Genomic DNA, 12,353 nt, shown 5'->3' on the forward strand with positions numbered 1-12,353 from the left:
TCCCCCTCCCTCTCTCACTCTCTCGCTCTCTCTTCTCTCTATCGTTCCGTTCCTGCTCCCAGCTGTTCCTATTCCCCTAATCATCATTTAGTCTTCCCACACCTGTTCCCGATCCTTTCCCCTGATTAGAGTCCCTATTTATTCCTTTGTGATCCGTTCCTGTGCCGTCGGTTCTCTGTATTGTATTCACCATGCTGTGATTGCGTTTCGCCCTGTCCTGTCGTGTTTTTTGCCGTGATTGTGTATCACCCTGTCCTGTCGTGTTTTGTGCCTTCATCAGACGCTGCGTGTGAGCAGGTGTCTCAGTCGACTACGGCCTTGCCTACCCGAGCGACCTGCAGTCTGTGGCCGCTTCTCCAGTTGTTTTCCCTTCTACAAATCTAGAGGATTTCAGTTATTCCGTTTTGAGCATTAATAAACTCTGTTTCTGTTAAGTCGCGTTTGGGTCCTCTTTCACCTGCATGACAGAAGGAACCGACCAAGGAATGGACCAGCGACTTCAGACGCTCGTTACACTGCCGTCGAGATCCAAGGAGCCATGCTCGGCAGACACGAGCAGGAATTGTCTGCTGCTCGCCATGCCGTGGAGAACCTGGCCGCTCAGGTTTCCGACCTCTCTGGACAGTTCCAGAGTCTACGTCTCGTGCCACCTGTTACTCCCTGGCCTGCCGAGCCTCCAGAACCCAGGGTTAATAACCCACCTTGCTACTCCGGGCAGCCCACTGAGTGCCGCTCCTTTCTCACGCAGTGTGAGATTGTGTTCTCTCTCCAACCCCACACATACTCTAGAGAGAGAGCTCGGGTTGCTTACGTCATTTCACTCCTTACTGGCCGGGCTCGAGAATGGGGCACAGCTATCTGGGAGGCAAGGGCTGATTGCTCTAACAGATTCCAGAACTTTAAAGAGGAGATGATTCGGGTTTTTGACCGTTCAGTTTTTGGTGGGGAGGCTTCTAGGGCCCTGGCTTCCTTATGCCAAGGTGAACGGTCCATAACGGATTATTCCATTGAGTTTCGCACTCTTGCTGCCTCTAGTGAGTGGAACGAGCCGGCGCTGCTCGCTCGTTTTCTGGAGGGACTCCACGCAGTGGTTAAGGATGAGATTCTCTCCCGGAGGTTCCTTCAGATGTGGACTCTTTGATTGCTCTCGCCATCCGCATAGAACGACGGGTAGATCTTCGTCACCGGGCTCGTGGAAGAGAGCTCGCATCAACGGTGTTTCCCTGCTCCGCATCGCAACCATCTCCCTCCTCTGGCTTTGAGACTGAGCCCATGCAGCTGGGAGGGATTCGCATCTCGAATAAGGAGAGGGAACGGAGGATCACCAACCGCCTGTGCCTCTATTGCGGGAGTTGCTGGACATTTTGTTAATTCATGTCCAGTAAGAGGCCAGAGCCCATCAGTAAGCGGAGGGCTACTGGTGAGCGCTACTACTCAGTCCTCTTCATCTAGATCTTGTACTACTATGTCGGTCCATCTACGCTGGACCGGTTCGGACATGCAGTGCCTTGATTGACTCTGGGGCTGAGGGTTGTTTCATGGACGAAGCATGGGTTCGGAAACATAACATTCCTTTCAGACCGTTAGACAAGCCTACGCCCATGTTTGCCTTAGATGGTAGTCATCTTCCCAGTATCAAATTTGAGACACTACCTTTAACTCTCACAGTATCTGGTAACCACAGTGAGACTATTTCTTTTTTGATTTTCCGTTCACCGTTTACACCTGTTGTTTTGGGTCATCCCTGGCTAGTATGTCATAATCCTTCTATTAATTGGTCTAGTAATTCTATCCTATCCTGGAACGTTTCTTGTCATGTGAAGTGTTTAATGTCTGCCATCCCTCCCGTTTCTTCTCCCCCTACTTCTCAGGAGGAACCTGGCGATTTGACAGGAGTGCCGGAGGAATATCATGATCTGCGCACGGTCTTCAGTCGGTCCCGAGCCAACTCCCTTCCTCCTCACCGGTCGTATGATTGTAGTATTGATCTCCTTCCAGGGACCACGCCTCCTCGAGGTAGACTATACTCTCTGTCGGCTCCCGAACGTAAGGCTCTCGAGGATTATTTGTCTGTGTCTCTTGACGCCGGTACCATAGTGCCTTCTTCTTCTCCGGCCGGGGCGGGGTTCTTTTTGTTAAGAAGAAGGACGGTACTCTGCGCCCCTGCGTGGATTATCGAGGGCTGAATGACATAACGGTTAAGAATCGTTATCCGCTTCCCCTTATGTCATCAGCCTTCGAGATTCTGCAGGGAGCCAGGTGCTTTACTAAGTTGGACCTTCGTAACGCTTACCATCTCGTGCGCATCAGAGAGGGGGACGAGTGGAAAACGGCGTTTAACACTCCGTTAGGGCATTTTGAGTACCGGGTTCTGCCGTTCGGTCTCGCCAATGCGCCAGCTGTTTTTCAGGCATTAGTTAATGATGTTCTGAGAGACATGCTGAACATTTTTGTTTTTGTCTATCTTGACGATATCCTGATTTTTTCTCCGTCACTCGAGATTCATGTTCAGCACGTTCGACGTGTTCTACAGCGCCTTTTAGAGAATTGTCTCTACGTAAAGGCTGAGAAGTGCTCTTTTCATGTCTCCTCCGTTACTTTTCTCGGTTCCGTTATTTCCGCTGAAGGCATTCAGATGGATTCCGCTAAGGTCCAAGCTGTCAGTGATTGGCCCGTTCCAAGGTCACGTGTCGAGTTGCAGCGCTTTTTAGGTTTCGCTAATTTCTATCGGCGTTTCATTCGTAATTTCGGTCAAGTTGCTGCCCCTCTCACAGCTCTTACTTCTGTTAAGACGTGTTTTAAGTGGTCCGGTTCCGCCCAGGGAGCTTTTGATCTTCTAAAAGAACGTTTTACGTCCGCTCCTATCCTCGTTACTCCTGACGTCACTAGACAATTCATTGTCGAGGTTGACGCTTCAGAGGTAGGCGTGGGAGCCATCCTATCCCAGCGCTTCCAGTCTGACGATAAGGTTCATCCTTGCGCTTATTTTTCTCATCGCCTGTCGCCATCTGAGCGCAACTATGATGTGGGTAACCGTGAACTGCTCGCCATCCGCTTAGCCCTAGGCGAATGGCGACAGTGGTTGGAGGGGCGACCGTTCCTTTTGTCGTTTGGACAGACCATAAGAACCTTGAGTACATCCGTTCTGCCAAACGACTTAATGCCCGTCAAGCTCGTTGGGCGTTGTTTTTCGCTCGTTTCGAGTTTGTGATTTCTTACCGTCCGGGTAGCAAGAACACCAAGCCTGATGCCTTATCCCGTCTGTTTAGTTCTTCTGTGGCTTCTACTGATCTCGAGGGGATTCTTCCTTATGGGCGTGTTGTCGGGTTGACAGTCTGGGGAATTGAAAGACAGGTTAAGCAAGCACTCACGCACACTGCGTCGCCACGCTTGTCCTAGTAACCTCCTTTTCGTTCCTGTTTCCACTCGTCTGGCTGTTCTTCAGTGGGCTCACTCTGCCAAGTTAGCTGGTCATCCCGGTGTTCGAGGCACTCTTGCGTCTATTCGCCAGCGCTTTTGGTGGCCGACTCAGGAGTGACACGCGCCGTTTCGTGGCTGCTGCTTCAGACTGCGCGCAGAAGAAGTCTGGTAATTTTTTTTAGAGTGCTTCTGCTCCTGGTCTTGCTGGGTCTCAGTCTGTTCCCTGCCATCGCATCTCTCCTGTTCTTGTCCCTGCCCTTGCTGTGTCTCAGTCTGTCCCTAGTTCTCATTTTTTTTTTAGAGTAGTACCCTAGTTTCCCTTTTTATCGTTTTACCGGTCCTGAGGAGAGGAGTTGGGTTCTTTCTCGGGACGTGCTGGACCGTTTGATCTATGATTTCCTCCGTTGCTGCCAGTGTTCCTGCATTCGAGAGCGCCAGGAGGCGCTCGGTGAGTGGGGGTACTGTCATGTTTGTCATTTATTATCATGTCTTGTCCCTGTGCTCCCCATGCTATTCGTTTCCCTCTGCTGGTCTTATTTGGTTCTTTCCCTCCTATCCCTCTCTCTCCCCCTCCCTCTCTCACTCTCTCGCTCTCTCTTCTCTCTATCGTTCCGTTCCTGCTCCCAGCTGTTCCTATTCCCTAATCATCATTTAGTCTTCCCACACCTGTCCCGATCCTTTCCCCTGATTAGAGTCCCTATTTATTCCTTTGTGATCCGTTCCTGTGCCGTCGGTTTCTCTGTATTGTATTCACCATGCTGTGATTGCGTTTCTCCCCTGTCCTGTCGTGTTTTTTGCCGTGATTGTGTATCACCCTGTCCTGTCGTGTTTTGTGCCTTCATCAGACGCTGTGTGAGCAGGTGTCTCAGTCGACTACGGCCTGCGCCTACCCGAAGCGACCTGCAGTCTGTGGCCGCTTCTCCAGTTGTTTTCCCTTCTACAAATCTAGAGGATTTCAGTTATTCCGTTTTGAGCATTAATAAACTCTGTTTCTGTTAAGTCGCGTTTGGGTCCTCTTTCACCTGCATGACAGTCACACACACTTGGAATGATAGGGCAGCTTGTACCAAAGTACAGGTAGACGTCTCATGACACCCATAATTCAGCAACAACAGGGAAGGTTTGGTTTAAACATCTCAAAGCTGAAAAACACATGCTGCATCTCCCAACATGGTACCATACATTTCACACATGCATTCCTTAGCGGTAAGTCCAAGAATATTACATGGCATAACAGCTCATAAAGTCCTGTCCCTTAGCGATACATTAGACTGCTCTTTCTTCATTCAGTAGCTTGGAGACCTGTGGAATAAACACATTGGGAATTGACTTTGTCTCTTTTAGGTAGCTTGGAGCTGTTATGTTCCACAATAAAACGAAGCAGATTGGTTACCTTAGTTTTAAAACGTGTCTGTATGCTTTGAGAGCGTTAAGGACCTATCCTGCCCGGACACGGTTACATTATTGAGTGTACAAGAGTCAATTCCATTTTAACTCGTTCAATTCTGAAAATGTAATTAAATGTAACGTGTCCAAGTGCCCTCTATTCTTAGTTAGGATCCTCAAAGATGCATCGTATACTTTTAGCTTGTAAAATATTGCACGTTTACAAAATAGGAATCGATCATATCACTGTGTATATTTAACTGTACTGAAATCAATGGTTCTAATGACCAGTCTACTTTATAGAGGAATTATAAAGGCTCATACACCCTTACAACAAGTTATACCAATCATTATACATGGATGCTTAAAGTAAAGTATTGCCTTGGACATTCCTTTGTCCTCTAAAATAGATCATAGGTGAACTGCAAGCCACTGTAAACAAAGAATATAAGGATTTTCATTGGATCATTACACTCTTTTTAATATGATTGTTATGATGTCAGAGGGTGCCTGTGGATGCTCAATGTGGTTATAAAATTATATTGCCACGCTCAGATGGATCCATGGCTAGTGTCTAGCAGCAAGGCAGCCACGGACAGTGTCCAAAAGTCTGGTATTAGACGGTCTGCAAGATTAGGAACCATAAACCATTTCCTCATCAAATAATTTTGCCGTTGAAAACATCCAACAGTAAGCCTGTATCTTTAACTTAGCAATATTTGCATGAAATCACATGATTTCCATTGTAATAGTTGCCTTGTAATAGTTGACTTGATGGCAAGACAACAAATTTTTATTTCAATGCTTCTGGACGATTCAGACATATTTTCATCAAACCATCAACAATCTTATAAAATTACTAAATTCCTAACTCCTAAGTGAGCAGGACCAATTACAGTAAGGTCCGTGATTTGGTATTCTCAGTCTAATTATACTTGTCGAGACTCCACATCCAATAAAGTATGGCTTTTTATGTTCCTAAAAACTCTTACATGCTGACCACACAGCTAGCTTTGCAAAATACATGCTATTAAATCATTGCACCAACACTGCTCGCGCAAGACAATAAGTGTCTGCGTAGTCAGGCGCTAAAATAGAACTTGGTTATATTTGTGACTCTTGACGCGATACGAGTCCCACCTCTCCAATCTCCTCATTGGTTTTTAGGAGCATATATCCACCTGGGTGATTGAAAGATGAACTGAAGTCCACACTCCAGTCCAGTTGGTGGTTGTAATGCACCTTAAAGTTGGTGCCAACCATCATATAAAGTCCAAAGAAGAAGAAGCCTGAAGGAGGAGAGATTACTAAACTCAGCAAAAAAAGAAACAACCCTTTTTCAGGATACTGTCTTTCAAAGATAATTCATAAAAATCCAAATAACTTCACAGATCTTCATTGTAAAGGGTTAAAACACTGTTTCCCATGCTTCTTCAGTGAACCATAAACAATTAATGAACATGCACCTGTGGAACGGTCGTTAAGACACTAACAGCTTACAGACAGAAGTCAATTAAGTTCACAGTTATGAAAACTTAGGACAAAAAAGAGGCCTACTACTGTCTCTGAAAAACACCAAAAGAAATATGCCCAGCGTCCCTGCTCAATGTGCTTTGTGTGATTTTGCTTTAGGCATGTTGCTAGGAGGCATGAGGACTGCAGATGTGGCCAGTGAGACGCCTAAGACAGCACTACAGGGAGACAGGATGGACAGCTGATCGTCCTCGCAGTGGCAGACAATGTGTAACAACACAGGATCGGTACATCCGAACATCACACCTGCGGGACAGGTACAGGATGGCAACAACAACTGCCCGAGTTACACCAGGAACGCACAATCCCTCCATCAGTGCTCAGACTGTAGGCTGAGAGAGGCTGGACTGAAGACTTTTAGGCCTGTTGTAAGGCAGTTTCTCACCAGACATCACCGGCAACAATGGGCACAAACCCACCGTCACTGGACCAGACAGGACTGGCAAAAAGTACTCTTCACGGTTTTGTTTCACCAGGGGTGATGGTTGGATTCGCATTTATCATTGAAGGTATGAGCGTTACACTGAGGCCTGCACTCTGGAGTGTGGAGGGTCCGTCATGGTGGAGGGTCCGTCATGGTCTGGGGCGGTGTGTCACAGCATCATCGGACTGAGCTGGTTGTCATTGCAGACAATCTCAACGCTGTGAGTTACAGGGCAGACGTCCTCCTCCCTCATGTGGTACCCTTCCTGCAGGCTCATCCTGACATGACCCTCCAGCATGACAATGCCACCAGCCATACTGCTCGTTCTGTGAGTGATTTCCTGCAAGAGTGGAATGTCAGTGTTCTGCCATGGCCAGCGAAGAGCCCGGATCTCAATCCCATTGAGTACATCTGGGACCTGTTGGATCGGAGGGTGAGGGCTAGGGCCATTCCCCCTAGAAATGTCCTGAAACTTACAGCTGACTTGGTGGAAGAGTGGGGTAACATCTCAGAGAAAGTACTGGCAAATCTGGTGCAGTCCATGCGGAGGAGATGCACTGCAGTACTTAATGCAGCTGGTGGCCACACCAGATACTGACTGTTACTTTTGATTTTGACCCCCCCTTTGTTCAAGGACACATTATTCCATTTCTGTTAGTCATGTCTGTGGAACTTGTTCAGCTTATGTCTCAGTTGATGAATCTTGTTATGTTCATACAAATATTTACACATGTTATGTTTGCTGAAAATAAATGTAGTTAAATAGTGAGAGGACGTTTCTTTTTTTGCTGCGTTTAGAAACAAACTCGGTTTACCCTTTTATCTGTGGATTAATTGTCGGAGTACAGGACCATTTCTGGTAAAATAACAACCCAATGTTATTATGCCAGGACAAATTAGCTAGCAACAGCAAGCTAGCTAGCTAAATTGCCATAAATGTTTAATGCTTTTCGACCTGTCCCCAAACTAATATTACTTTGATATTTCAACCAGCGTGTCCTGATCGCGTCTGGTGTGGGTGGACAAAATCAAAATGCTCGCGATGGCGCATGCAGACGCAAGTGTGCTCGAGTGATGTGGTCAGCATGTTAGGTGGCTCGAGAGCCTAAATCACAAAACTGACTACACATGACGGTGGTTTAGTCTTTAAGACATGATGGACACATTTACACTCTTTCACACCCAATTGACAGCATGATCCAAAAGAGGAAGGAAATCCCCCTGTACTCACAGGAATGCATCCATTAAACGGAATCACTTAAAGATTTACTGGGAGTGTTGTGTGCTGCATGTCATTCTCCTCATTAACAATGAAATATGGAATCGTTGAATGGAAATGTTTGTCAATGATGTCACTTATGACAATTTTCTGACATTGTCTGTAATTATGAACTGTTGACAAGTGCAGACTTTACAACTTTGAAATCATACTTATTAACTTTACACATGAATAGAAACCAATTCGAATGAGTTATCTTACAACGTAATCCTTTCACATTCAACCACTCCTCCCACAATGTCTGTACAAAAAAAATCTGCTTCATCTTGTCCATGTTCCCTTGTTAATTAACCTTTCCCTGTCAAAATATCTTCAATTCGTTTAGTTTCACCAACACTTTTTTCATATATTTTGTTCATTGTCGACTATGCTTGTGAGCACTGTTTCCTTGTTCTATATGCAACATGTTGTTAGTGTTGGTGAGTGTTTGGGCTGGGTAATATTTGCTCTGGGATACATTACCGTTAATTGAGGTATTGAAGTAATTACATGCTTGTGTTTGTAACTTGGCAGGGGGAAGGTCTGTGTGACCACACGCTTTTGGAGGTTTTTTATGTTTCGACCCTAATTGCCAATGTAGAAATGCAAACTCGAAGAAAAGAAAAGCTGGCACGTAGGCGGCAGGGACCAATAACACTGTTTTGGACATGTAAGTACTATGGTCAGACAGGAGGCGTAGGGACTTGGATTCCTATAGTTCTTTAAGAGCCGTGCTCTGTGACTAACTTGAAGTTGGGACTAGTTATTTCTCATGAAGGCTGTCTAGACTCTGTCTACATATTACACATATAAATAATGATTATAGTATTTTAGATTTAGTCAAAGTTTGTACATTATTTTCTCTGCCTTGAGTGGTTCCCCTTACATTTCTGTATTCCTTTAGGGGTGTGACCATGTTCCTTGACATTTCCTCTGTTTTGGCAGAAGAGTTCCAGTTTAAAAGATTTCCAGTTTAAAATAGGACATCTAGGATTCAAACAACAACGAAGTGGTCATCCCACAGGTAAGGGATGGGACTTGAGAAATGTAACCACTCTCAAATTTGACTAAAAACAGTTGACGGCCATGTGTAATCTATCAGTTTTTTTGTAATGTGCATCAAAAGATGAAGTACGTGGAACTTATGGAGGAAAAAATGGATGTGCAATTCTCTCTCCCTACATTTCTTCAGTCGCTGTTGCCTGAATCACACTATAGGGCCAAGCCTAGCTGTACTAGGTTGGCCTGGTTATGCATCCATCAAAGTGGCTGGAACTGTGCTGTAAAGGAAAATGTGAAAACAAAATATCTGACCCCACACAGTAAGGTTTGACACTATAGTGTGAACACAGGAATAAACGGAATGGTATTGAACACATCAAACACATGGTTTCCATGTATTTGATAGCATTCCATTAATTCCATTCCAGCCATTATTATGAGCCATCCTCCCCTCAGCAGCCTCCTATGAGTGTGAATGAGACATGCATAACCAGCCTCCTAGTGTGTTCAGCACACGCTCTCTGTGTTCTGTTTGGTGTGACTGGTCCACTCCACAGGAATCCACTGAGGCGCCTCCGTCTCAAGCTTTTCCAGCTCCGCCCTCAGTTTGTTGAATGCCATGGCGAAATCGCCATTGACGATGACCATCTCAAACAGGTGGCCGTACTGGCTATCCATGGCTTCTGCTGAGGTAATCATATCTTCAAAGTCCTCTTCCTGTGAGAAACAGGACATACATGTGTGAATTCTGAGTTCATACATTCAACAGCTGAATTCTTACCTGTAGGCCAATTAATTGTAGGTCATGCTTTGGAAGGATGGTAGTACAGGTATTTCCATCCAAAAACATGACCTTTATCACTCATTGTCAGGGGATCCTGTCTTTAGCTGCAAAGGGGTTTATGTTGAAAACATCACATCATGTGGCCAATGAAGACCAGCATCACATAAGGCAGGGATGGGCAACTTTGATGGCGGTGCGGGCCACATAAAACATAACCCATCATGTGTACCCACATTTCATGAAATTCAAATCATTTTGCCTTGGGGCGGAGAGAAAAATGAGCAGTGTTACAGTTAATTTCCTGCAATTCAACACATTTTGCCATACTATTGAGACAAATGTTTGCAGTTTTTAACATGATAACTTATGATGAAATGGGCCCTACCTCAGTCGATAATTCAACCATGCTTACTACAAGTTTCGATAGTCAGTCTAGCGGCCAGCTTACAAATCAAAAGAAAATTAGCTGACATGGGATAATTGACTGACTGCTGATGAACAACCACATTTTAAAATGACATCTAAGTTGTATATTAATTATGCACCCTTGTTTTCAGTACTCCAGCACCCTCCCCTTGCGAGGATGACAAAATAGCCTTTTTCTAAACTGTTTTATGAGATTGGAGAACACATTGGGAGGGACCTTAGACCATTCCTGTCACGACTTCCGCCGAGGTTGGCTCTCCTGCCCGTTCGGGCTGTGCTCGGCGGTCGTCGTCACCGTCCTATTAGCCACTACCGATCCCTTTTCGGTTATCTGTTGGTTTTGTCTGATTGTTTTCACCTGTGTGTTAGTTAATTAGTATCTGTATAATATGTAGGTTGTCCCGCCCTTGTTTTGTGCGGGATTGTTTATTTTTGACATTTCATTTTGGCTGTCGGTGTTTTTGTGTTTTATTTCTCCGGTTTGTTCTGTTTATTCCTTTTTTGTATATTTTCACCCTGTTTGTATTTTTGGGTTGTCCGTGTTTATTGTTGTTCACTGGAGAATAAACCTTTATTCATTATTTGCTCTCTTCCAATCATTTTGGACTCGAAAGTAAATGCAGCCCACCCCGCAGCCATTTTATTTGTGACCTTTTGGCCACTGGCTGCACTTGTAAGTCAGAGGGTCAACCATGTTTAAACTGAGTTATGTGTAACCTCACACCACCTAATGCTGCCATGTTACAAGACTTGGGACACAAACACGTTTGATCATGTGTGTGTATACGACAAGTGAGAACAGATACATTTTTTCCAGTATTCCCCTCCACCTCAATGATGACGTGTAGGAAAACTACATTGCAGCAAAAACATAAAAGAACTGTTTCCATTCAAAAAATTAAATTTAAAAAACTGGGTAAAACATTATGCATTTAAACAATTTGAACACCATTTATTAATCATTGTAAATGTTAGTAAGCAAGTTATTTACAACAACTAACGATTAGGAAAATTATTTAGAAGGATCTATATTAAACATCTTATGATTGATCTTAGGAATTACTAATGCATGTGTGAATAACTAGCTTTCAAAGTAAAGAGAAACCCGTACATTTACAAATGTAGGAGTAATGATTAATAAATGATGCAAACTATTCATAAATGTCTTATAAATGTTTTGTTACTGAAAGTTATTAAAAACTGTTACCAAAAACAGTTTCACCCAGCCTTGACATTACCGAAAATGTCTTTGTCAGTTTCGTCATATCTTGGGTGGAAATTAATGTAGCTTTCCTCCGGCTAAAACGTAGCTCCTGAATCGATGGTGGCTTCACAAAAACAACACATGGTTTGAACTCGGTTGTGTGTAAGCGCTGTACAGTCTGTGCTATTGAAAAGAGGGAGAAAGAGCCAGGCAGAGGGAGAGAGAGACAAAGAGAGATGTAAATTCAATTAGAGTTAAGCACACAAATTAGGCCCCATGTCACCATTTTCATGATGTGATCATAAGAATAATAAATCAAATCATTGGCTCCTTGACCTGTCATTTACTGATCTGGGATTGTGAATGGCCTGCTGGCCCGTCACTCACATTAGGCTGCACATCCAGTAGGCAAACCTTGTTCTCCCCTATGACCTTGTGCACTGACTCCAGACTGGTCCCGTAGTAGTTCCCTCTGTGCTCCCCATACTCTAAAAACCTGAGACAAAACCGTACAGAAACACTAGTTAAAATTGAGCCAAACAAATACGAACTTAATGGAATACTTTCATACAGTTGAAGTTGGAAGATTACATACACCTTAGCCAAATATATTTAATACAATTCCTGACATTTTATCCTAGTAAAAATGCCCCGTCTTAGGTCAGTTAGGATCACCACTTTATTTTAAGAATGTGAAATGTCAGAATGATAATAATAAGAGAATTATTAATTTCAGCTTTTACTTCTTTCATCACATTTCCAGTGGGTCAGAAGTTTGCATACACTCAATTAGTATTTGGTAGCATTTTGGGTAGCCTTCCACAAGCTTCCCACAATAACTTGGGTGAATTTTGGCTCATTCTTCCTGATAGAGCTGGTGTAACTGAGTCAAGTTTGTAGGCCTCCTTGCTTGCAC

The 12,353-nt window shown here is 44.4% G+C and overlaps 1 protein-coding gene across 1 annotated transcript in view; it reads right to left on the minus strand.

Annotated features, from left to right (window-relative positions):
* Positions 1 to 7,702: 7,702 nt before the first annotated feature.
* The window catches only part of LOC124009644 (MAGUK p55 subfamily member 7-like), a 55,228-nt gene continuing 50,577 nt past the window's right edge, over positions 7,703 to 12,353 (minus strand). The window contains exons 17-19 of the mRNA XM_046321649.1: positions 11,825 to 11,933; positions 11,472 to 11,615; positions 7,703 to 9,740 (exon numbers count right to left, since the gene is read on the minus strand). Coding sequence (XP_046177605.1) covers positions 9,531 to 9,740; positions 11,472 to 11,615; positions 11,825 to 11,933 — 463 coding nt within the window. The 3' untranslated portion in view covers positions 7,703 to 9,530. The remainder of the gene's footprint in view (positions 9,741 to 11,471; positions 11,616 to 11,824; positions 11,934 to 12,353) is intronic.

The sequence above is a fragment of the Oncorhynchus gorbuscha genome, linkage group LG22, assembly GCF_021184085.1.
Source record: "Oncorhynchus gorbuscha isolate QuinsamMale2020 ecotype Even-year linkage group LG22, OgorEven_v1.0, whole genome shotgun sequence".
Lineage (NCBI taxonomy): Eukaryota > Metazoa > Chordata > Actinopteri > Salmoniformes > Salmonidae > Oncorhynchus > Oncorhynchus gorbuscha.